The 27548-nt window shown below is 36.2% G+C and overlaps 1 protein-coding gene across 1 annotated transcript in view; it reads left to right on the forward strand.

Moving 5' to 3' along the window:
* ITGA1 (integrin subunit alpha 1) overlaps positions 1-27548 on the forward strand; it is a 155864-nt gene that overhangs the window by 80551 nt on the left and 47765 nt on the right. The window contains exons 7-12 of the mRNA XM_039869916.1: positions 3075-3223; positions 6832-6982; positions 15377-15542; positions 19092-19165; positions 19914-20058; positions 25528-25670. Of these exons, the coding sequence (XP_039725850.1) occupies positions 3075-3223; positions 6832-6982; positions 15377-15542; positions 19092-19165; positions 19914-20058; positions 25528-25670 (828 nt within the window). The remainder of the gene's footprint in view (positions 1-3074; positions 3224-6831; positions 6983-15376; positions 15543-19091; positions 19166-19913; positions 20059-25527; positions 25671-27548) is intronic.

Raw genomic sequence — 27548 nt, forward strand, 5'->3', positions numbered from 1 at the left:
TAAAGTGAGACTACTCTACAAGTTATGTGATTTTTCTCTAGCAACTTTCAGTATCACGGAAGCACATGCAGAGGAGGAGATAATTTGTACTTAGCTGGACTTGGAAGTTCGCCAAGTGAGTTAATGGAGAGAAAAAATGGTTAAAGACATTAAATGTTGCAAGTAAATGATTATGGTAAAGGAACACGGAATCTAGGCTAAGTACAAAAAAAGAAGATAGAATTTATGAATTAATTGGTAGTCTTGATGTGGTCAAGGAATGAATTAGATATACTAGGTAAATAAGTTGAAGTTAATGGTCAGAGAGAAGAATGCTTGAAATTAAGACTGAGGTGCTGCAGTTTTTCCAGATGACAAAGTCATGGGTACAACCGTGGAAGTAGATGACTTAAAGAGCTAGAGAAAAAGATTACTGAAGCCGAGGAACTCAAAGAAATGAGAGACTAGGGCATTCAATAGAGACATCCCAGTTGTAAAATGCCCAAGAATAATGACAGTTTCAAAGTTCTTTAGCCTCTTGCTTAGTCAAATAAAAACAAAGGGAAATTTAAAAAAAAAACAGCTCTGTGAAATGTACTGAATGGATGAACAATTAACTTCCACAGCAGCATTTATTTACCTTGGTACCCAAAATGAGTCATAATGATTATTTAAGTAATGAAATCATTTTCCTTTTATTTATATTGAAAATTTATATACACAGAGACAATGTCAAGCCTACATGGCTTTCCTTAGTAATAATTCAGTTTCTCCCTGGTTTACTAATTAAAAGCTGTAAGGGCCATTGAGAAAAGAATTTTAATTCTATGTAGAAAATAATAAATAACAATTAATTATAAATCAAGGAAATAACCTGAATTGGAGTCATGGGTGTGTACTCATCCATTTTATTTTTTTGTGTAATTGGTTGTATCCTACCTTATTTACAAATGAACTTCTGGTCATCTTTATTCCAATCATAATAGCACATGGTCTTGGGACAGATGATGATGAATATGAGGTTAGAGATATATTTATGGAAGGGCTAAGCTAACCTGCACATGGATTAAGCAGATTGCATATTTATTCAGCTTTTGCAGTACCTTATCTTACACTTGCATATATTCTCCAGTTATTTCTGATTAATCTCATACCTGAATAAGCAACTCTAAGAAGGATTAATAGGTTCTATTTACTTTTTTAATATGATCTATTTATTTGTTTGTTTTTGAACTTTATTATATGTGTCTCAGTTAGTTAACTAGCTAACTGAATTCATTGAGCAGCCATGAAATGGCAGCAGCATTTACCAAAAGCTAGCAAAGTGAGAGGACTAGAGAACGGGGCCACTTTAAGGAAATGCACTTTTGTTGAGAGCAAGTAGAGTGATGGAAAGAGCCCTGGGATAAAGGATACACACTCTTCTGCCTCTTCACTGTGGGGAATGAGCTTTTTAAACTCAGTTTCCTCGTGTATCAAATGTGATAGTAATTTCTGTTATTATAATTTGAATAAATTAAGAAAGAATGCTTTTTAAAAGCAGTAAAAATATAAGATAGTATTCTTATTTAGACATGGCAGCATCATTCCTCCAAGATGTCTAGTGTGCTCTAGAAGGTAGCTCAAAGACGATAAAGATTATTTTAAATTGGGTGTTCTCTGATTTGTTTCTGCAATGTCAGAGTATGCTTTTGGTTTCCAAAAAGACCTACCTGTGGCAATGTATCTATAAAGCAGACTTATAATTAAGCCTAAAGATTTCTGACAACAGTGATGTCAGCAGGAGAGGGTAGAAGGTAGATGCTGATCCTTCTTCCACTTGGATATAGGATCAGACTAGGAAATAGGATTGGCTCTAAGGCAGGCACCAGAGGCAACTTTACCCAAGGGCCAACTAGGCGATTGCCTTGGAAAGAAAGCAGCCATGGTTAAATGTCTCAGCTTACATCCCCTACCCAAGAAATGAAGTGCCCAGAATTCTTACATGAAAAAGACATCCCCTTTTCCTTTTGGGCAAAAAAACTTCCTGAGTCCCTAATTTTGGGGTAGAAGGGTTAAACAAATGTATCTTCAGGCACAATTCTTGATGTAAGTTAGTTTATTGGTACCCATCAACCTTCAAAAGATAAGAAAAATGGGTATCTCTGGGGTGGGAGGAGGAAGATGGATCAAGGGAAATTGAATCTAGGGGCATGTAACCTTCTTCATCGTTTTACTTTATGGTGGCTCTGCCTACATTGTCCAGTCTGTAGAAAAGAGGGAATGAAAAGAGGAAGGCGATAAGAGATGGAAGACAGAGAACAAGAAAAGGAGTGGTGGTGAGAAGGGGTGATCTGGAAGAAACGAAGCTATAGATGAGCTACATAAAGCATGAAGCACATCTGTGCCCTTGTCAGATACATCCCTTTTCTTCTAGGCTCCTCTAGCTCCACTCTCCCCTCGTAGCCTGGTCCAGGCTCACTGACTTCCTTTTTGTTCTTAGGGCATACCTCCTTCCCCATCTAGCTTCTTAATATATGCATTTCCCCTCATGGACCCCATACCCTCTCTTAGCCTCTATCCAGGATAGGCCTCTGCCCTCCAAGCACCTATTAAGGTCTCAACTTAAATATCACTTCTGAAATTCCTTCCATGAGCCCCCATTTTAAATTAGGGCGTTATACTTGCTAATAACAGCTTTTCTGTTATTAGCCCTTTTCACAGTTTGCAGTTGAATGTGTATTTGAATGATCATGTGTTTTAATCTCTCTCTCCTTTAATGTAGAAGCTCCATGAAAACGAAGGCAGAGACTCTGTGTGTTTCACATTCTACCCCCTAAGACCCACCAGAGTCATTCGGTAAAAACTATGGAAGAAATAAACCAATCACTTGAGAAGTTTAATAATACCACTTTCATTTTTGTTCTTCAGGCTGTGAATATCCACAGATGGCAATGATTATTGCTGTCAAAGTAGAAGGACTTGTGTACTCACAGATTTTAAACTCGTCTGAAGGACTAAAATATGTTACAGCTGACCTTTATGTATAAACTGAACAAAATTGAAGCAGGGAATATTGCTGGAGCAATAACTCACAGTGGCTTTTGGTGTTTCAGGTTGGAATTGTACAGTATGGAGAAAACGTAACCCATGAGTTCAACCTCAATACCTACTCATCGACAGAAGAGGTACTCGTTGCGGCAAATAAAATAGGACAGAGAGGCGGCCGCCAGACTATGACAGCCCTTGGAATAGACACAGCAAGGTACATGGTTAAAAAATAAACCAAAGTAAAAGACTATACACAAATAACTGTTCACGATCTGGCCCTTTGGAGTGTTGATTGAACATTTACCTTGTCAAAATTTAAAGCCATCTTGTTTAAAAGTAGATTCAGCTGATTAGCTAATTGTTACAGAATCGGGTTTTTCTGTAATACAGTCTCATTACTCTTCTGATCCTTCCTTTTATTCCAAGTGTTTAACTGATGGAAAATTAACCAAAAATCACTATGGTTACTGCATCATGTTCTTGGGTACTAAAGACATAAGATGAGTGACTATCTTCTCCCTTTATTCTTTGTTTTCAGCTTCTACAAGCCTCGATCTTAAAAAAGTGGTTAGTCTACTTCTACTCAATAATATTTATATTCTAGTATGTCTATAATTTTATAGTACCTGATTCAGGGTTATTGAAGCTCTCAAATATGAGTTTTTAAGAGGCCGAATTCAGTATTGCCTTATTTGAAATCATTTTCAGTGCAAAGATTGAAAGAGATGGAAAAGATTTCATCATTTGCAATGCTCTCTTTCTTCTTTCGTACTTTCTCCAAATTATCTCCAGTTGACATCCTTTTCTTCCTCCCTTCTGCAATTTCCTTTATGGAATGTATATAATCCACTCTGGTTGAACTTCCTTCTGTAAGAATCTACAAAATGGTCCTTTTCTTACACAATAGAACATCTTTTCTCTATTGTTTCTGATCTCACTCAACTCTTATCTTTTGCTGTTTTTCACCTTAGTCACCATTAAAGCTATTAAGCTTCTGAATAAATACTAAACAATACCAAAATCACAGGAAATCTAATAAATAGTTTAATGTTAAGGATCCTTCAGTTAAATGCTTCCAACTTTTGGACTGTCACCTAATTCTGAAGAGCTAATTACCCATGCTCCTGCTAAGATCAGTGTTTTAAGGAGATTAAAATAGTTAATATGGATACTCCATAGAATGGGTCAGATATCAAAACTTTTAAATTTCATGCAGCTTTGTAGATTCATAAATGTTAGAAAAGCATGTGTTTCTAGTTATATGGGTCCAAGAGAAGACCACTACAAACAGGTGGAGTGATTTTATATTTATCTGCCCATAGAATCACCAATTTGCATGCACAAAGAGTGCACATTTAGGTGTGCTGAATGTGCCCTCTCAAATAATTGACTAAATGTGATGCACATTCAGAGTTAATCAAAGTGCCCTTTGAAAGCTCTGAGCCTGTAGGGAGCTGTGTATTTTCCAAAGGCAATCACCGAGGAATGAATATTCATCTTTGAAAGCTAACTGAAGAAATATTCTGGCTGCTTTCGCTCCCGCATAAAATACCACTGTAAATACCATGTCCCTATATGGTTTTGCCTATGTGTCTCACAAAGAGTCTAGCTGTAGGACACAGAGTTTATTGAGTTTTGTAGATAAATAAAATTCCATATGATATGACTAAGTCATCTTCTTGTACATTCGTTTTTCATGTTTAAGCATATTTCTAATTGCTCTAGTTACTCCTTTCAGACCAGGCCAGTTGCAAACAATATTTTTATTTTTTTTTACAGTCCTTCCATTTTCTATGTCTCCTCATTCAAAATATCTTTGTGTCTCCTTATCCCTATCCCAAATTTTCTTTCTTTTCATTAGGTCCACAGTGTTTAATCATAAGACCTGGATTCTCTTATCCAAAAGAAAGAGATTCTCTTGGGATATTTTCATGTTTAAAAACACACAGAGAGGTCAATGTTTAATTTAAAGAAAGAACACTGGATAGTGGTATTTGGGAGTCAAGGGCAATTTGCTGAAGATATTTGAAACAGAAAGGGTGTACTCAGGAGTTCTGCTAGTGGCTACTCTTACATATATAAAGACAACCCTGGTTTCAGAGTTGCTAGATTTTCTTTAAAGAAGATCTTTTAATCGTCTCCCTCAGCTGCTGTTCATTCTGTTATGGCCTTGATCTTCAATAGAATTAGGAAGTTTTGGTGAACCTCTAAGGAACTGGGACTATAAAAAGGACCGAATCTCATATCTATGTTTGAACTTCATTTAAATACTAGCCTTTAACATCTGTTTCACCTTTGTTTGTACATACAAGGAAGTTGTAGAATCTATTTGTATAGTGTAGAGAGCAGAGACACACAGTTTTCCATTGATCAGAATTTTTAAAAATATTTTTCTTTTGAAAATTTTAGGAAGAATCAAAAATATAAGAACAGTACAACAAAATGCTATGTATGCATCAGACAGAATCAAGGCAGTCGTTAACATCTTGTCATATTTGTTTTAAGTCCTTTTAAAAGAAAAATAATCACAGATAAAATTTCTTTGCTCACATAACCAGGATCCTCTCTCCTTACTCACAAAATACCCACTATTGTCCATTTATGTGCATCTACAGTAAAACTAATGTGTACCATGCAAATTGTTCGGAAAGTTGGTTTAAGACACACGTTTCTTTGGCATATCCCAAATTGCAGCTGCTTGTCCTGATGACCAAAGTAAAATATTTAAATGGACCATTCAGTACAATGATTGCTATATTTTATATCGAAATCTGAAAAATATAATATGAAATCCTTTTATTGTTTCAGTCCTGAGTAAAATGTACTCCTCTCTTCCAAGACCCCAGAGAGGAAAGTGAGCTGAATAAAAGAAAGTAACAGAGATGGAGAAAGTGTGCCTGTGTGTGTGTGTGTGCTAGTGTGTGTGTGCCTGTGTGTGTGTGTGCCTGTGTGTGTGTGTGTGCAATGTGTGTGTGTGTGTGTGTGTGTGTGTGTGTGTGTAGAAGACACAAAACAAACATTTCCCCTATCTCCTTTTTCCATAAATGCTCATTGAATTAAATAAAAATTCCTTTCTTTGCCATTAGGTTATAGCATTTTTCCTTTCTCTCCATGTCACCTCTTCCCTCCCCACCCCCAGCACCTCCAGCAGCCTAGTTCAAGACCAAATCTTTTATAGCTACTCCAACCCTCCTGCCCCTATAACCCAGCTCTGTCCCTGATTCAGACCTTCAGACCACCACCATCTTCTGTCTTTCATTCCTATTCTAATCTCTACCCCCTCCAGGAGCACTCTTAAACACTCACAGCCATACAAATATTCTGTTTTCTCCAATCGCCTCTCCTCAGCTCAGACGATTCCCGAGCTGTTCTGTGAATGTCAGCGTAGGTGTAGGGGAAGTGTAGACTAAATCAAAAGCTACTGCCAAAAGCAGAAGAAAAGAAGCCTGTCAAGCAAGAGTAGAAGAGTTTATATAGAGAAAGTGGTGGCTGGGAGAGTGTGTGAGATCTGACCTTCTCTGAATCTGGTGTGTGTTCCAGTCACACCCTCCTTTTGAAGTTCCTCAAAATGAAACACTGCTGCCTTTTGAACATGGATTGTGGTGATTGGCAAAATAGTGACCTATCTGTCATCTGGGATAAATATAAAGCTATTGCAAATAATGATCATAATGCCTCCACACTCGAACAATGGGCATCAATGTTGATCTCGGAGGGAAAGCACTGGGCTACCTAGATTTCTCAGTGTTTCCATTTTGTTTATTGTTTTGCCTAACCTTGGGGTGGTATTTTGTTTGCTTCTCTATTGTGTGATTATTTCAGGAAAGAGGCTTTCACTGAAGCTCGGGGCGCCCGAAGGGGGATTAAAAAAGTCATGGTCATTGTGACTGATGGAGAGTCACATGACAATCATCTACTGAATAAGGTCATCCAAGACTGCGAGGATGAAAACATTCAGCGGTTTTCCATAGCCGTAAGTACATGGCTTCAGGTGGCTTTGAAACTCTGGTGTAAAGAGAAAAAGCTGTGTGCATATCATGGATATTTTATCAAAGTTATGTAAACAATGTTGCAAAGGAGAAACTTCTTCATTTGGATGTAAAATCTGTCCAGGCATGATTGGGTCTTGCCCCTTTTGTGTCCTCAGTGCCCAGCACAGTGCCAGGCCAAACAGAGACTCAATGAACAATCACTGAAAGAAAGAAAGGAAGAAAACAAGGAAAGATGAAAAGAGGAAGAAGGGAAAAAAACATAGGAAGAAATAAGGGATAGTAAGAGAAAGAAAGGGACAAAAATAAGGATGGGAGGGAGGGAGGAGGGAGGAAGGAAGGAAGGAAGGAGAGAGGGAGGGAGGGAGGAGGGATGGAAGGAGAGGAGGAGGGAGGGAGGGAGGAGGGAGGAAGGAAGGAGAGAGGGAGGGAGGAGGGAGGGAGGGAGGGAGGAGGGGGAGGAAAAGGAAAGGAACTAAAGACATGCTAGGTAATTAATAAACATTGTCTGCTAATCAATAATTCTTCCTGTAATTTGGGAGGGTGGAAAATCAGGACATGACTCTCATAATATTCTACTAAAAGTCAACAATGATATTTCCACACCTACAACTCTTTGAGTTGCAGGAAAGAAATACAAAGTCACCTTTTTTTTTTTTTTTTTTCTGCCTTAAACAGTCTACCCAGGACCTAGGAGAAGTCTTCTGCTATGGCAAGACTTGCTTACAGGGTTCGGTAGTTATGGGTGCTCTCTGCGCATGCCACCTCTTGGCATCACTAGTGGAATGGGGAAGACTCCAAAGATGCTTATCATTGCTTATGCACTGCGTGCAGATCCATTTCTTCTCTACTTCATATCCCCAAACTGTTGTAACCAAAGTGAAGCAGCCAGCAGCTACAACAATGTGTCTTCACTATAATTGAACTTAAGCTGGAAAAGAAGGGCAAAAGGATCAGAGAAGAAGAAATTTCCTTTGGTACCAAGGAAAAGCCTAACCTGCTCTTGATAATGCAGAAAATATTACATATAAAGCCTTTTGTGCGGTTTGTGAGCAAACCTGGATCACTACAAAGTGACCTATTACTAATAAATAGCATTGGTCTCTCAAATGAGAGCCAGAGGGTCAGGGGAAGAGAGATAGACAGGGAGACAAAGAAAGACGGAGAGAGACTGAATACTTTATAACTTTATTAGTGATTTTTTTTCTAGATCAATTTCTAATAGTTCTGTGAAATCAGTTGACTTAATTTTCATGGTGCTACCCCATGGAGAGGGACATTCAGAAAAAGAGACATAAAACTTCCACCTTTCAAAGATGGGAAATAATTTAAATTACCACTTACATAGCACTCTAAAACTTACGATGTGTTTTTATATCTTTATACTGTATACCTTTCTTCGTTCCTCATGGCACCCCAAAAAAGAATAGGGTAACTTTCATTTTCCCCATTTTATGAATGAGGAAACCAAGGGGCAGCAGGCCTCAGGGCTGTGGACCACATGGCCAGGACTCCCCAGCTTGACTGATCACATGACCCACTGCCCTGGGCTTTTCTTCTCCAGACTCCAGCTTTTATTTCCTGCCACCACAGATCTCTGGATGGTGCTGCAGGGCTGTCGTCACCTGTTTCCACTCACTCCCCTGGGCTCCTTAAAGTCACCACAGATCTCTCCATCTCACCCACCTTCACTTTGTACCAGAGCAAAAAAGATACCAGCATAGAGACATTGATCATTAATGTACCATTAAGCGTCATAATCTTAAACAACAAAGGAGCCACGGATATGTTTCAGAAATGAGAAGTAGAAGGGTTGGGATGGGGAAGAGTAGAAGAGACTATATTTTGGAGCCAAAAAGACCTTTGTTCAAATTCTTCCTTTGCCTTTTTCTGGCTCTGTGACAGTGGATAAGTTACTTAATACTCTGAGCTTCAGCTTCTTTATCTGTAAAATAGGGTAATAGTGTTTCTCTCTCTCTCAGATAAAGATTCGGTGAGATAATGACTGTAAAAACATCTAACACAATGGTGGACTAGAAAATCAATATTATTTTGTCTTCAGGATATTTACCTTAAAGAGTTTGCAAACATGAAATAATAAAATCATAGCGTTTTAGCACTAGAAGGCATCTTAGAGATAAATTATATTACTCCTTTACTCGGAAACGTTTGGAGATTCCCCCATAGACCATAAAATCACTCAGTTTGAGAACCTTAACAATTGCACCCAGCCTTCATTTCTACCCTTTCATTAAGTTATAAACAGTGCTAAATTCTGACTGCAACATTTTCTTTTTCATTTCAAGTAGACAATATAAAAAATAAATAAATCATTATTTCTCTCTTTCCCCTGTTGTGACTTCTGTAAATTATCTTTTGCCAATTAGTATTCAATCCATAACTAGTTCAATCTCTTCTATGGTTGAGAACAATTCCATATGGCCCAGCTTTCACTCACAGATACTATTCACAATTAGAGTCTATGGCTGGTCTCTTCAGTATGCAAAGCCATTGCATGCCCACTTTGTCCCAGACAACTTGTACCAAAGATACTAACATTTGTTCAGCTCCCCTCTGCCCACCCCAGGAGGGTGTAATCTAGCATTCCAGGCCATGGACTGAATTAACCAACCATTAACATTAGGAAAACTTCACTGGAAAGAAAGTATCCATCAATAGATGACTTCTTAGTTTTAAGTGAATCTTCTATCACTTTTACATTGTATCTGGCTACACATGTTGAGTATTTCTTGCCTTTAAATCATTGTTTCCCTTTGTTGGGTCTCTAGTTTATAATTTATACTTTGCCTCCCATTTGATCGTAAAGAGATCAATTGCATTAATCTTCCTGGAGAACCATAAAAATCATGAGTTCCTTTCCCATGTTAATCAAGAAATTATGTATTATCAAATCACTCTTCGAAGTGGTATAAATAAAAATGTATGAGAAAATTTTACTTTAGCAATAATTGTTATTTTCTCAATTCACATTTTTCCCCCAGTGAATCTTATAATTTTTAGTTTATGCCAAACTAGGAAACAACACAGTTTTTTTTATTTCCTCTCTTTGTGCATTCACACAGAAAGGTTTTAGGCACTTCTTAAGATCCATTTATGCTATTATTATCAAATCTACCTGGGGGTCTGGCCAGTTACTGCCTATACTCTTCCTCTTACTCCATCTTTTTTTACCCACCATTTGATCCTGAAAACCATAGAGATGTATTATACTGAAATATAAGCACTCTGTGATACAACTGCAAACATTTCCTGTTAAACTCTCAAATTTGGTGAGGGTCTTGAGCTGGTTTGAACCCTCTAGTTCATGGTCTCAATTCTATCACTTGAGGATATTAGACATTTCTAGCAAGAATCTGTTTTATATTCAGATTCTAATCTTAAATGATAATGGCTGGGACTATAATGGCTGTGCAACAAGTATCACCTACAGCATTCAAATAAAAATAAGAGAAGTTAGAAAGTATCTTAGAATTTCATTCATCTATACACAAAAGGCACTTTGCTACATGTAAATGAATTGTACACTTTACATTTGGCACATTTGCCTCAAGGGAGCTTCAATTCTGCATATCTATATCAGGTAAATATTAGCAGAATACCAAATGCCTGGGTTTGACATATTTGCATTAAGTGAAAAGGGAGCAATTTATGTGTTATTATGTATCTTTTCTCATTCATAGGAAGTAATATTTTTACAAGCTACCAGCCTCTTGGGTGAAGGATCAAAATACAATTCTCTCTATTTTCATTTTTATTCTATCATGCAAAATAGTTCAAACTGGATAAAAGTCACAGTAATTCCTGGAAATTCTTTTATATTTTCTTCTAAATATATATTTCCATATTGTGCTTATACATTTTATTTTTATTTTTTAAGTACGTCTTTTGAGCATTTTCCCCATTGAACTTTATCCATTTGTCTCTGTCCTGTCAGAGCACTAAATGTCTGAGAGCATTTATATCACAAGTAAGAACCTCAATCACGCATGGTCCAAAAGTCTTTACAATTTTTATTTGTATTTTCCACTTTATCACTTTACAAGTGAAATGGAAGTTAATGTGTCAGTGCGATAGTGAATCTAGACTATGTTAAATATGAACCAAGAAATAAAGATGGTGATTTATCAGCCCAGGATTTCATCTAATTTATAGGATAAATTAGGTAAATCTAAGAGAGGAGGCATCTGAAAAATGCAAAGAGAAGGGCTTACAGAAATGACCGACTCCGCTGGTTATAGATTAACCACATCTTATAGATCTCTGAATGGCCTTCTAGAAATTCTGGTAACACCTACAAGACAAACAATCTGTAAATAGATAAGACTGGTGGTCTGGGAATTCCTTTCCCCTTGTAGCCCCCACGCGAAACTTCCCCTCCTCGTCCTGAGTCATGAGGTACACATGAAACCTCAGACAAAGGAATCACGTGCCCTTGGCATGGACACTGCAAGAGTATATAAGCTGTAAGAAATCTAACCAAGGGGAGCTCGTGCTTTGGTGCTGTTAAGCCCTACGTTCTCCACCAGCTAATAAATTCTCCTTCCTCTAACAAAGTTGCCTGAGCATCCAAATTCTTCTGCCAGGTGTCACTTCCTGCAACAAATCAGTGGGAACTTCAGAGGGATTCACAAGATGCAGAATTTGTATGAATCTAAAAGAAATCCATGTGTAGCAAAACTGCTAACAAAAGGAGCCCAACAGTGTGTCCAGAGAACACCAGGTGTAGGGTGAGGTGCTGAGCAAGGCCACAGTTATCCTGAAAGCCACACCACAGTCGTAATGGAGACCCTGGAGCTTGGAGACTCTCACCTGCTTACTCTGAAGCAGGTGCATCCAAATGTAATGAGACATCCAATTGTACAAAAGAGCATTAATTGTTTTAAAGTGAGGATTTATTCAATGTAATAAGAACAAGTGGCTCTTGGGTTTTCCCTCTGTATCTGGACTATTGTTTCCTTTAATTCTCTTCCCTCATCAAGTTGCTACAGGGGGAAAAGCACCAGTGGTCCTTTTGGCTGTTTGGCATTTGCTCTTCTGCCAGGTAGACAGGAAATGAGTTTTGTGTTCTGGTATAAGTTGTAAGTTCTCGGTATAGACTTTCCTACCAAAACTCTTGACAGTAGTTGAGAATAAGTCCAAAAGTCAAAAAGCTACTCAAATGATGGGCCAATTACCTTAGAGCCAACTCCAGTTTTCCTAAATGGTGCACTTCTTCAAAGCAGCTCAAAGTTCTCTCCAGACATTAGGGCAATAGGCCTCACAAACACGTTACACGCGGAGGAGCTAAGAAACCAACACCTCAATCAAGACATAGAACATGTCTATCACCCCCAGAAAGTTTCCCTTGTACTTCCTTTCATTTTTAATATGCACCTTCTATAGCAATCATTGATATAACTTATGCTGATGCAGGACAAGGCAAATTTCCCCGAGTGGAAGGGAGACCAAGCCCTCCACTGAGAGGAGAAGAAGGTCCTTTGGCGGAGAATGAAGAAAGAATTCAACACACACATCAAAGTTAGAGTCAAAAGGAAAGTTTATTAGAAAAGGGATAACACTCCATAGAGTGTGGTCTCCTCTCAGAGGCAGAGAGAAGATGGACAATGAGAGCGAGAGACAAAGTAAAGGCACTAAGAGGGACCCCCGAGTGTCCCAGGAATTCAGTTTATATGTCATTCTTTAGTTCCCGTTTCCTTTGAAATGGACATAAAGTGAGAAAGGGGAAGAATATGTATCGTGAAAAGGTAAGACTATGTAGGGTGAAAAGCCTGCTGGCAGTTCCCAGCCTTTAATCCATAGATACCCGTTAGCCATAGGGAATGACTCTTGGTTCCTGTTTTCCCCTTCTCAAGTGTGGAGAATGAGTCCTTAGTAATCCAGTAGAAATCTTCCTTTCTTCTGAAGGTGCCCTCCTTGCCTGGCTGCAGGGCTGATCAGCACATTGCAGTCTCTGATTGTGGCCCCATTAACACTTTAATTCTCTTGCCTCCTCCCTACATTAATACCACCATAGCTTAAGCTGCCAGTTCTATTTTATGTAAATGAAATCATAGGATATGTGTTCTTTTGTGTTAAGCTTTTCATTCAACATAATGTTATATTATCCAAAATATTACCCATAATATTTTGTGTATTAGTGATTCATCCTTTTTATTATTATTCATTGTATAAATATACCACAATTGTTCTATATTCTACTATTTATGGACTTTTAGGTTATTTCCAGTTTGGTTATTATGCTCCATAAATACTGACAAAAAATGTAAAAATCAAAGTAATAATCTTCAAGTAACACTTGCACCGAGGTAAAAATGAGACTACTGTATCTTATTACAAAAAGAAATCAATGTAAACAAAAAAAACTTAAAAACATATTTAAGCAAAAATAAGGGGGACACACCAAATCTAATAGAGAGAAATAAAAAATAATGGTACACATTTTTCCAATATTTTTCTTAAAAATCTTCTCATTCTTTATGTCCATAATTGCCATTTTCTTAATGGCAATTAAGAAAATTATATAATAAAATAATTGGGTTCTATTTACATGTTCTGTTTTTTTTAACATTTTAGATTTTAAATTTACATAGTTTTTAAAAGATATTTTCATTTATTTCAACTCGAACATTTATTTTTATATTAAAAACTAAATTTTAAAAATGCTTACTTAAAAACTAAATTTTTAGGCAGAAAAAGTACAAACCATAAAATATATTAGTTGGAATTCATCAAAATAAACATTTCTGCTGTTCAAATAATACTGTTAAGAAAAAGGAAAGACAGCCCACAGACTGGGAGAAAATATCTGTGAAACACATAGAGGACTTGTATCCAAAATATATACAAAACCTCAGAACTCAATAACAAAAAAATAAACCATCCATTTATTTAATTGGCAAAAGATTTGAATAGACACCACGCTGAAGAAGAAATACGATGGCAAATAAGCACCTTAAAAGGTCTCAATATCGTTAATCATGAGGGAAATATAAATTAAATGAGATACCACTACACACCAATAAAATTGCTGAAACTGAAGCAAGCAAACAAAGAAAAAAATCTGATACCAAGTGTTTGCAAAGATGCAAAGCAACTGAATCTCTCATACGTTGCTTGTGAGAATGGCAGTGATGCAAAGCGGAGCAGCCACTCTTGGAAAACAGTTTGGCAGTTTCTTATGAAGTTAGACATACACTTACTGTGGAGTCCAGCACTCTCATTCCTAGATCTTTACTCAAAAGAAGAGAAAACATCCACACAAAGACCTATGCCTAAATATTTATAGCAACTTTACTCATAATCACTTGAAACTGAAAACAACGCGAATGTCCTCAACGAATAAATTGCTGCACATCTATACAGTGGAGTCCTACTCTGCAATAAAAAGGATGAAATTTCTGATACTCGAGGCAACACGGATGACTATCAAAAGCAGCCAGACACAAAAGGCTATATATAGACTATATGATTCCTTAAATATGACATTCTGGAAAAAGCAAAGCTATAAGGACAAGAAATAAGTCAGTGTGAGGGGTTGATGGAAAAGGAGTTAGCTACAAAGTAGCAAGAGGGAACTTTTGTGGGTGATGGAAATATTCCACATCTCAAATGGATTTGTCAAAACTCATAGAATTATATATCTAAAAAGGATGAATTTTACTGTATATAAATTCAACAAATCTTAGATCCTGATAAGCCTTACTTTAAAAAATAAACTAAATGTTCAAGAAAACCTTCTAGAATTCTAAATAATGTGGTTAACTAATAACAGATAATTCCTGCCTCTCTTCTCTATAGAAAAGAATGTCTCCGTCCTGAGCATTTGATTTCAAACAAGAAGGCTCAATTGTTTATTTTCTAGATTGCCAAATTAGATTGCTAGTTAGTCCAATATCTGTTTAAAATGTATATGTGTTAGACTGTCCCTTGGTAAGATTTTCAGGAAAAACTGCCTATTCAAGATCAAGCAAGCCACTTGCTAATTGCTTTTGCCAGCAAGTGATGATGTCACTAGCTGGAATAATATCAGAGACATTCAGAAACTACAACATTACTTTTGAACTGTCAGATTTTAGAGGCACGGCTATGAAACAGAGATGCAGGAACGAAGAAAAGAAACTTTCACAAACGTACAAGATTGCCCTTTAAATTTTCTTACACCTATTATAGTATGTAATAGTTAATATTAGAGAATCTACATATTCTGAAAATTACTCTTCCAAGAATGTGACAGTACATAAAAACTGCATTATGCTAAGATACTATATCCAATCTCTTGTTTACCGACAAAAAGCTTGAGATCCTTGTTTAACACATAGAATTTAAAATATAGTCTTCCCATTTTTGTTGTATCTTAGATTCTTGGCAGCTATAATCGAGGAAATTTAAGCACTGAAAAATTTGTGGAGGAAATAAAATCAATTGCAAGTGAGCCCACTGAAAAGCATTTCTTCAACGTTTCAGATGAATTGGCTCTAGTCACTATTGTCGAAGCTCTGGGAGAAAGAATATTTGCCCTGGAAGGTATGACTTTTTCTCATAATTCTGCATGTTCACTTTACAATTCAAACTCAATGCAATGGGTTTGGGTATTTCTTCCTACTACATAGCTAATGCATTTTTACTATGTACAGTAGCCAGCATGGAACAATGTCCTTTTATATAAATCTATCATTGAGATAGGTGGCTATTTCACACAGCACTGTGTCTGCTGGACACTGTTTTTGTAAGGACATGGCAGTGCTGATGTGAGAGCTGATGAAGACAATGGTCAATGTAGGCGTTCAGAAACAAAAATGTCTCCATGTGTTTTATTTCTTTTCCTTCACACAGGTTTAGAAAATGGAGACATTAATTAGCTCAAGTTTTGTGTTTTTTCTTTTTTTCATTTATTTCATTTTGAGCTTCTATGAGGCTGTTCTAATGCAATAACTTCTTTGTTTATTTTCTCCTATATTACTCCTTGCCCATTTTAAAGGTCTTCATGAAACTCTGCCTCAAGTCCCATGGCAGCGAAAACATCAGTTCGCTGTATTTATCTAAATCGTACCACTTCTTTTAGATTTTTTTCTTTAATTTTTCAATGGCAACTGGCTTTTGGGGATAACGAGTAGTGCACTCCCTCTGCCTTAGGTAGATGTCAATAACAAATTACTTAGGAACTAGATCTTTCCTTACAAAAGAGAAGTCTTCGGAATTGTTATGCCAGGCAAATTGAAAAAGGCCCTTCACGTCTTCTGATAATCTGGAGACTCAGAGAACAAGCCTTTTTTCTCAACCTAGGATGAGACACCACCAGAGTTCTACTATTATGCTCCATCCAAATTCAAATGACTCTGTCTTCATGAGGACACACTGAAGGACTGTGGTTTCTGCATCTTAAACATAGAAATTTAAAGGTACTTTCTTAGTCTCCTTGAAATGACCTAATCATGGGAAACAGAACAACAAAATGGGAAGGTGACATAACCAAAAAAAGGTAAACCATTTTGATTAAGCATCAAGGGACAAGGAAAAGGAAGAAAAGTGACTAATAGAGAATATTAAAATGCATAGAAAGAAAAAACATGATTTAGAGCAATGGATTTCAAACTTTTTTAACAGCGACCCATGATGATAAATACACTTTGCTTTGTGTTCCAGTGTACACACATCTATGCATATAAAATAAAACAGAAGTTCACAAAAGAATCCTTGTTATATGCCATGCACTATGATATTGTCTCATCTCTTCCATTCTACTCTCCTCTTTTTCAATTAAAAAAAATTGCTGGTTATGACTCGCCCTGTTGATTTCATGACTGGATCACAACCAGAAAGAAGAAAGTTTGATTAAGAGATGATGGAAACCTACAGACCCTTGAGACTGAATTTCTCTAGTTCTCTCTTGCCCTGGCTCCTTTCCCCTTGTGCCTTTAGAAACAGAACACTAGAATTATTTATCAGTCCAAAGTCACAGCTGCTTCTGAAGAACTTGGCCGTCTTACTGTTAAGTGGCTTTCGTCTCACAACAGCTATCCCAGTGTCATTTACTAGTAGGCCAGATAGTGAGCTTAGCTCTCCTTAAGGAAACATATTAGGTTTTCCAAGTCATCGTGCTCTCTTAATTTTTTAATAAACATGGGCCAAGATATGATAGGAACAATCTGTAAAGATCATTATAAAGAAAAAGTACTGAGCTACATTAGGTAGTTAAATACAATACAGGCTCATTTCTAAATCTCATCTTAAGTAAATATAACCTAAGACTTGTAGAAATGAAGCCTAGTTCAGCTGCTGGATGGGGGAGGGTTCAACTTGCCTTAAATGAGGTTTTCGGATTGTTTCTAACCTAAACACACCATGAGTTAAACTTTGCACATTGGAGTGCCCAATGATGCCAAGAAGTTTCAATATTTAAAAATAAAATTATTTTGAAAGGAACTCCCCAAATTAAAAAATGTCTCTCACATCTTTGCTACTGTGCTTTCAGGGATAACCAAAAGCGAGTGTTTTGACTCGCCTATTCCTGATTTTTTTTTTCATAATGAGATCATAAAGGGTTCCATTTCCTTATTACTTGGGAAATCTCCATTTCCTATCACCATTTACCATGAGACAGTAAATAGCAGAATTATGAAATTCCTGCTTGCCAAGGACAGTGCTTCCTAGTGAGGTAAACGTGCTAGCAACTTGCCCAATAAAATCGGGAAATGTTCTAGCATCTCCCTTTCCTACCAAACGTTGGGAAAAATGTGGAAATTCCTAACCAGAGGCTGTACAGTGGTTAGAGTAGTTATCTCAACACCTACGAACAGTCCAGGGAGGAGAGCTGATAGCAAGAAGTTCAAGAATGAACAATGTACCACGATGCCCATTCAGCAGACAAGTGTCAGAGCTTCCTTCTTCCTGTTCTCAGCTATGAACGGAACAGCAGCACAGGAAGGTGCTGGAAATATGAAGGTATTTGCTGCTGCATGCTTATAACTGATCTTGCAAAGATAAATGAGAAAGCACCTTACAGTATTGTGGACTTAAAAATAAAGGTTTAAATTAAGTTAAAGTGCATCTCAGTCATTTAAATCAGAGAGCAATTTGTGAAATTAAATTGATATGTTTGAATCATTGATTGGTTTTCCCATTTAATTAGTTCTATAAAAAGTAATTAATTGCTGATATATTTGTTAACAACTTTATGCTAGTAAATAACTAGCAAATAAACTTGATTCCACAAATTTGAGTATTCTCATGCCTCAATGAAAAGGCAGATTGACATTCTTAAAATTACACTCTATTTTTAACTTCTCTGCAAGGCCAAATAAATCAGTAATTCCCTGCTGAAAGCAAATAAATCAACATTCCCCCAATCCCCTCAGGAGACTGTGGCTTTGGGTTGGTGAATATTTTGAGAGTAGCACATTTCTGTAGAGTGCTCTGGATTATCTCTGCATTTTAATAAAGAGCTTCAAAATGAGCACAGAATCTTTAAAAAAAAAAAAAATGTGATTGAATGGTATGTGGCCCAGAGCCCTGTCAAAAAGTCCCCTCTTGATCTGTGATACCCACCGCCAGAAATGAGAGCAAATACAGACCCAGAATCCCTACATCCTTTATCAAACAATGGAATTCTGAGAGGATCTTTAGCCAGAAATACAGGCGGGGCTGGTAGAATAGAGAAACCTCTTTAAAATGTTAATGAACTTTTCTCAGCCCGGTAAAGTCAGGTCTCAAAATTCCCAGGGTGGGAGGATGAGACAGAGGTTTCCTACTGCAGGACTTTCGACTTTAACTACATGCATGGAGAACACCATTGGATCTGTAAGCACGCTAGAGTATAAGAAACCACAGCATGGATGGAGATTTTTCAACAACTCCAGCAAAGGTGTGAAAGCCAATGGGCAAGAATGCGAGACACAGCCCTTCTAACTCTCTGTGCTCTACCCAGATTGACAAAATTTTGGATTGACAAAAATGTGACTGAAAATGCCTTAAAGATATTGAAGTTCTGGGTGGTAAAGACCACAGGCTGTGCTAGGTCTCTGTCTTCTGCAAATCAGCAGTGTGCTAAAAGGCATTTATTTTCCTATGTTACAGCTACAGCTGACCAGTCAGCAGCTTCATTTGAAATGGAAATGTCTCAGACCGGCTTCAGTGCTCATTATTCACGGGTATGTTGACCACCTGTGAATGAAATACACTTTTTTTTTCATTTCAAGAAAATAAAAGATATTTCAAGGCTATGAAATATCTTTTTTCTGAGGTTTTTCTCTCCTAAAACCAATACTTTGGCATCAGCATTACAAGTGCAACTTGCAGTTCATGGCTTGAACAGTTATTCAGATTGTGATGACATTTCTAATCCAAATAAGAAAATGGCATTTCACAAGCTTCGTACTAGAAAAACATATTCTCTCACACAGCTCACTGCATTGTACTAATAATTGAAATCAGTTTGAGGTCTGTCTTATTTGGTTATACATCTGGATAAATGAAATACTTAATTTAAAACATTTGCTAATGATATGGAAGGTATCATTTTCTCAGTGTCAAGGTATTCGAAGCTTTTACTAGAATTCCAAGTTGAAGACCCAGGATTTTTGGCATCCAGAATAAAGCAGAAAGGCAAGATTAGAAAATATATAATTTGTAGTTGATAGAAGAAAAGGCATCATGACCCATGCAATGGAATATTGACATTTCAATGTGCAACTGTACTGTATAACCTAGGGCAAGTTACTTATTCTGCCTCAGTTTCCTCTTCCATAAAATAGAGATGGTAATAATGGCATCTAGCTCATTATATGAGCATTATATGAGTTAATATATGTAAAGCACCTATCACATTGCTAATACTATGTATGTGTTTGCTCTTGCTATTTTTATTAAATATCATTGTTTTCTCTATTTGAATATAAGGACTGGGTCATGCTTGGAGCAGTAGGAGCCTATGATTGGAATGGAACAGTCGTCATGCAGAAGGCTAATCAAATCATAATCCCCCAAAACACGACCTTTAACGTTAAGTCTACCAAAAAGAATGAACCGCTTGCTTCTTATTTAGGTAAAGTTTGATTTGAATGTAACTAATAGGAATTTATTGGTTTTTATTTTTTTTTTATTTTTAGCATTTTTTGCTTATATTTATACAGGCTAACTTCCAACTAGGTAGAGAGATCACTTCCAAAAGTCAGCTATTTTACAGGATTCATGAAAGTTTCCAGGCCTCTGAGCATCCTTAGTCAAAATAACAGAATATGGAAGTCATTCTTTCACAGAAGGAACATCTAGTGCAAGAAATAATTTAGGCTGATATGTGTACTTTTGGGGGTCTCCCTGTGTCTGATATTCTCTTTAACTTCAAGACGAGCTTTGGACCTGGTGAACAGGAAATGAGAGTAGAAAAAGAAACCTTGACAGCCTATATCCCAAAAATCAGACTACCTTATTCTCTTATTTTCTTTTATTCTATTTTATTGTGAGAACTCTTACATAAGATTTACCCTCTTAACTAATTTTTAAGTATGTATTATTGTTGACTATCCATAATCTCTTAAACATCATCTATCATTATTTTTTATGGGTCCTAATTTTAGGGGGAAATTAATTTGTTTCGTCATGTAACTTGTCTAATAGCTCCATTCACAATAAGACAAATATTGAACTTCAACGCAGTGTTGTAACATCATCTTATTTTTCCAAAGACTTGCCTGGGATAAGGAGGGGTGTGTCTGATGTCATTTTATTCTAGGTCTGTACTAGGCGGGAAGCTGCCTAGGGGATCCAGGGGACTCTTCTATCACTAAATGATCTTGGTAAACAGTTGGAAGGTCCTAGGATGGAAAGGACTCTCAAGGTCTGGTTTCTCAGCTCTTTACTCACTCATCAAATATTTTGGAAGGACCACTTTTGCTCCAAGCATTGTTCTTGGTGCTGGGGATATAGTGGTAAGGAAAACAAATATCTCGCAGTGTTCACATTTTAGCATGTTGGCATTCCTCTCTGGAATCTTTCTGTCATGGAGGCAAATCTTTTTCTCTCTCTATCCTAGTTTTTTTCTATTTTAGGAGGAAGGTTTGGGGTATTTACTGGTAGGTCCATACACCTTTATATTTGAGGACACATATTAAAGCTGTAGAGGCGACAGAACTTAAGAATAAAAAGTCTAACGGTTTTAAAGAAATAAAAATGTAATGGTAAGCAGCAGATAGAATGTGAGTGCTAAAACCCATTCAACACATGTTGGATTGCATTAATGAAAGTCTAGTCTATTTCTCATTAAAGTCCTATTAGATTCTGCCCTGATCAGAGAACAGCTAGAATATTCATCCCATTGGTCTAAGCATCACGCATTACAAAAGAAAATGCCAAACTAAGACATGCCAGTAAAAGATTATCTAAAGGATACAAATCTGGAAACAATACCCTTCTACCTGTCCTTGTCCTCAAAAAACCTGAAGAAATTGATGGTTAGAAAACGAAGTTACACTGAAGGTCTTTTAAGTATTTAGAGAATTGTGATGTAAAATAAAGGGGTTGGGCTTAAAATTCATAGCAGGTTTTAGCATTAAAAGAGATCTTAGCGTATAGCAAACATCTAATTTTCAAAATTAAAAAATCAAAGAATAGAAAAATTATGTCACAGCTACCTATGACAATCTGAAGCTACAATCTAGGTATCTTGATTCTTATTCAAATGTTCATTTCACCATACCCAAATGCCTGACTCTGGGTTGATCAAGAAAGCATTTATAAATAATGAATACCTACAGTGTGCCAAACATTGACTTATAAATTGAGGATAACCAGATAAATAAGGTGTATCTATCCATCAATTGATGAAGCTTATTTTTTTTTTGAATGAGAGATGACAGATGATGAAACAAGCAGTCATTGTCAGTATAATATACACTGTGACATAGAATACCTAAAAAAAGACAACAAAAAGTTATATTCGATAGCTTATACAGGTTCTTCATATTCTAAGATTCTGTGAGACTGTTTTATAGGAAATACTTTGGAATCAAGAACCAGGTTAACCAAAGGCTCCTTTCAATAAGAATCGTAGAACATTTATCCTCATGTATAATAGTGGCATATAAATCACTATAACTCTGTAGGAAGGTCATTTAACAATGTATACACAGAGCCATAAAAATTTTCACACCACATTGACCCAGAAATTTCACTCTGAGAATCTAACCTAAGAAAAAAATTCAGTTATTTAAGAATACCAACTGAGAAATGATTTTCATTATTTATGTATTGTTATTTATGATGTTGGGGGAAATAGCATATCCTAATGTCCAAAAATATTGAATAGTTAAGTAAATGGTAAATTCACTTAATGGAGCCTTATATACCCATATAAATAAAAATTATAAAGCTACCAATCCTATGTGATACTAAAGACTTGAAGTGATGATGTCACTGGGTGTACATTCAGAGATATTCTGAGGTCATGGGGACTTGAGTTTGTTTTCTGACTCTGCCCCTGGCTATGACTTTAGGCCTGTTACTTTATTCCTCAAAGTTTCAGTTTGTTTATTTTTAAAATGGAAATAATTACTATATATGTTATATGTAATGTATATAATTTGGGTTGTTATAAATATTAAATAATACCTATAAGTTGCTTAGTATTTCACCTAACAGATAGTCAACACTCAGTAGGTGTTGTCTATTTTTTATTATTATGTAATATTATATAATAAACATTCCTCTTCCTAGTATTATGGCAGGCAGAATAATGACCCCAAAGATGTCTATGTCCTTATCCCCAGACCCGGACCTTATATGGCAAAAGGAACTTCGCAGATGTGATTAATACGATGGTTTTTTTTTTGTTTTGAAAATCATTTTGTCAGCTTAGTCACAGGTTAGTGCATAAGACATAAAGTTTAATATATGTAAGATTTCTTTCAAAATAGGAAAGCACCCAGAAAGGGGCAGGGGAGAAAACTATTTTCTCTCAAATATTATTCTAAATTGAAATGAGGCTTTCAAAAATGTTCCTGTGTTACAAATTAAGAAGGGTTTGAACATATGAACAAACTCTGTGTGGACTGAAAGTTGTTAGACTATGGAAAATCTTATGGAGGAGGCAAATTAAGAGGTAAATACTCTATTAAAAATCCCATACTAACCAATAATGATCAGAAAGAAGTAGGAACTGAACTGTTGAAGCTCCCTCAGGATGTAGTCACGCGCCCATCTTTCTGTAACCCAGTAACTAAGTGCCTTATGCCAATATGAGCTTAGCAAGTGGTTTTGATGGTGGGAATGCAGTCCAGATGCTGTTCCCTGCCTCCTCCACCCACAGTTTGCTGATTTCTAATCATGCCAGACACACTCAAAAGGAAAGATGTGAGGCAAATGCTTGAAATCAAGACAGATCACACCTGTTTCCCATTAGCTCACTAAATCCTCGCACTTTTCCCAAGAAGTGAATTATTAGAGCTGACAGGATTTATTCTATATAAATGCATGCACAGGGCTATGCCATCAATTCCTTTCTCTTCAGTTTTGTGCTTTTCTTTTTCAGGAAACAATATTATTAAGTTTAAATGTTTATAATTATTTTCCTTTCATTAAAATTAAGCATTGCTAGGCCTCTTTCTCCTCCGTGTTGTCCTTACATGCTCCAGCTTTAGCCAGTAACTACCTAATTGGGGGTTACAGCCAAGTTACTGTGAACATTTCAGCTAATAGTTTAAGTTATCAAGTGCAAATCATTAAAGTCGATTAGCTAAATAATTACACAACTCCAAGCCTCAAACATAATTTTCAACTTATTTTTAAAGGTTCTTTTATCAGTTTGCATTCATTGTTCCGAAAATGAGAACAAAATAGTCAGTGTGTACTAACACTCTTCCTACTTCCTTGTTAATATTTCTTAGTAGAATAGCATGAAATAAAACATCCTTTGTTTTACATAGTCTTTTCCTGTTTGTTTGTATATTAACATGACTCTAAAGCTTTATTTTTTAAGCAATATACTAGCTAATAACATAAACATATAACATATTATATGTTTGAAAAAGCAGCAGATAGAATGTGAGTGCTAAAACCCATTCAACACATGTTGGATTGCATTAATGAAAGTCTAGTCTATTATTATACATGATAGAATAGTCTATCATGTATAATAATTTTTAAAAGCTCAGAGAAAGATGAAGAAATGAGAATGTGAGAAAAATATTCATGAGGAAAATATGCCTGAGAGATTGTGTTTCTTTAGCACTTGTAAGATTAAAACATATTTTAGTACAAAAGCCTCTGTGTTTTTTAAAAAAAATTTGGAAGAAGGTGAAAGTATTACCTTATAGTAAAATACTTGGTGAGTAAATTATTAATATAATCTTTTTCTCAGTAAGAAAAGTTATTCTGCAGCATTTTCAGAAAGAACCTGCTTTCTGCTCCTGTGATGGACAGCTCTGGTTATTAGAACATTTCTTCTTTCTGCAGAGTTAAAATCTGCATGTGGTAATTTTTATTTATTAACTTAGTTCTACTCTCTAGACACACAATAAATCTAATTCTTCACTTAGAAATTAATAATAATCTGCCTTAAAGATGCAATTTAAAAACTTAAGGAACATGAAAGCTGAATTAAACAGAGGAATCATTAAGCATGAAAAACTGTTCATGCTCACTTTTAATCAAACAAATGCAAATTAAAATCACAGCAAGCTACTATTATTAGGGGATGTTTAACATTGGAACGTACACAATTTAAATAAGAATAGTGATACACAGTGTTTGGAAGAGATTGATAAAACTAGTCTCTTCTTTGGTTGCTCATGGAATTAATTAGTACAAATGTTCTGGAAAGAATTTGCTAGACACAATAAGAACCATTAAAAATTTGATCCAGTAATCTATTCCATGAAATTTATCATCAAAACAATCCAAAAGAAAAAAAATTAAATGTTGAAAGATGTCTTTCCAGGCTTAAGTATAATACCAAAAAATTAAAAACCACCTAAATTCCACCATTCCATCAGGGAATAATCTTGTGGTATAAATGCAAGCCTTTATGACTTAGAGAAATCAGCTTCAAGCGTTTAAAAATGTAATTTAAAAGCCTAGGACACAATACAGCAAAGGCTTGCATTTGTTATAATTCCAACTATATAAAATTATTGATTTCAATAGCACAGACACATGTGTCCAAATGAAATAAAACTGATTTATTACAAAGTAGTAAACTCAGATTGCAAGAGTTCTTTTTTTCTTTTCCTTTTTCTGTCAATGTTATTATAATTTGTGCCTCTAAACAGTGAAAAACTGAGGTTGAGAGTAAAAACAACGGTTTTCTGGAGAAAACCGTTGTGGTATAGAATTACAGAGCACACTAAAAGCTTCTGCCAAAACAAACTTACCTGCATTTAAAAAATATATTTATTTTCAAAAAAAGAGAAGTCCATAAAAATATAAAAATGATTCTCCCAACTATTTAAAATGGATCTGCATTTATTCTATGCAGACTTTAAGGGGTCAGAGAGCATATCTGGCATCTCTCCTTTGTTAGGTTACACAGTAAACTCTGCCACCATTCCTGGAGATGTGCTTTACATTGCGGGCCAGCCCCGGTACAACCACACAGGCCAGGTTGTCATCTACAGGATGGAAGATGGAGACATCAGAATTCTCCAGACACTCTGCGGAGATCAGGTGAGCTTAAAAATTATCATTTTAAATTAATCCATTTATACTCTACGTAAATTTAACTTAACTGTCTATTGTCTTAAAGTTTTAAAACGCCAGTACCTCCACGTTCAACATCAACTGAGAACAGGGCCCTGCGTTAGGTTCCTGGAGGCTTGTAAATTGTCTGTATCGTAGCCTCAGGAATATTTCAGTTTGATGGGGTGGGGCAAGATGTATAGATAATAGATGTAAATATATTTACAAACATAAATAGAGATAAGAAAAAAGATCTAAAACATTAAGAAACATGAAAGTGACAGTGGCACAGACAGTAACTTTAGAAGATGGAAAGATTGTTTTAAGCTAGGATTAGTGTGGAAAATCTTGAGAGAAAATCTGAACTAGTCTAGAAGGAAAGTCAGAATGTAGATAGGTAGAAAGAGGAGTGAAAGAGCCAGGTACAAAGATGGTGCGAGGGTTTGAATGACAGGCTAACGAATCAAGATTTTCTCCTGACGCTAACTGGAAATTATTTGTAACATGTAAAATTGAAAAATCTCATTAGATAAGATTGACTATTAAAAGTCATTTAAGAAATTATACATGTAACATATAAATATAAGTATAGATAAATAGTTTTAAAACTGAAAGAAACATCTATGGTTTTGTTGATTATTATTGAATTGTAATAATTTGGTTAATTTATTTATTTTTTTTAGTTTTCTGTATTTATTTTCCAAGTGTTCTATTATAAGAATTTGTTAATTTTCTTCTGCCATCCTCATGAGATGAGGGGATTCTCAAACTTCACTAAATATTCCAACTCGCTAGCCCACACACACACAAACTACTCCTAAGGACCGGGCAGCAGCAGCCTTCGGCCCCTGCAGGAGACCTTGCAGCAGCCCAGCACGACAGTGCAGCTTAGGTGCAAGGGGACAGACAGGTCAGGCAGGGCAGGAGCTGCCATGGCTTTAAAGCCCCACAGGAGCCAATATCTTTTATAATACCGCAGACGTAGCTTCCAGGGACATTTGAGGAGAGTATCACGAATGATTTAAACTATGAATGCTTCGAGGTTCAAACCTGGAATCTGGGAGAAAGATAGCACCATGATTAAAATGTCAGCGACCCATGTAGTTTAGATCTTTTTGAAATTATTATTTGGTTTTAGTCATGTTTCCTATAACAGTGAGCACAAATTTAAATGGTTGCAGGTGCCAGATAGGTAAAGTAAACGAATAAGCTGCTGGACAGAAGATAATAGGAAGTGTGGGGCCTTGGCAGCTCATGTGCCATGTAAAGGTTGCAGCACCCATGTGGGAATGCAGGACCAAAGTTGACAGATCTTATATTTTATTTCTATTTGTAACTAATTAAACTTAAAAAAAAAAAAATCTTTTAAATCCTTCACAAGCCTGTGAGAAAAGGACATTCAAATGTCAATGCCTAATAGTTGTCTAAATGTCTAGCGATGTCTAGAAATGTAGAACTGGATCCTTGAGAAAGAGGATGGAATGAAATGTTCAATTTGTGGTAATGGAAATGTTTGGGAAGGATTGCTCATCTAGGGTAAGGAGAATGGGGGGAAAAATGCAAGTCTGAGCTCAGGAGAAGCCAAAATCTAGAGAGTGGGAGGAGAGAAGGGAGCCAGCAAAGATGAAATGAAAGGCTGGTCTATGAAGGAGTGGCAGAATCAGGAAAGCAAAAATAAAATCGTGGAAGCTAAGACAGGAAGTGTCAATAAGAGAATTATCAAGAACATCAATTTTAAGCACAGTCAATATTTGGGAAAGTTATTGCATTTTGATAATGAAGTATAGTGTATGTCCCTACACTTTCCTAAAATACGTTCTTATCTTTAAAAGAGATAACATATCGCTGCAAGGAGATGATCCCCTG

Source organism: Pteropus medius, unplaced genomic scaffold (genome assembly GCF_902729225.1).
Source record: "Pteropus medius unplaced genomic scaffold, Ma_sr-lr_union100, whole genome shotgun sequence".
NCBI classification, from domain to species: domain Eukaryota; kingdom Metazoa; phylum Chordata; class Mammalia; order Chiroptera; family Pteropodidae; genus Pteropus; species Pteropus medius.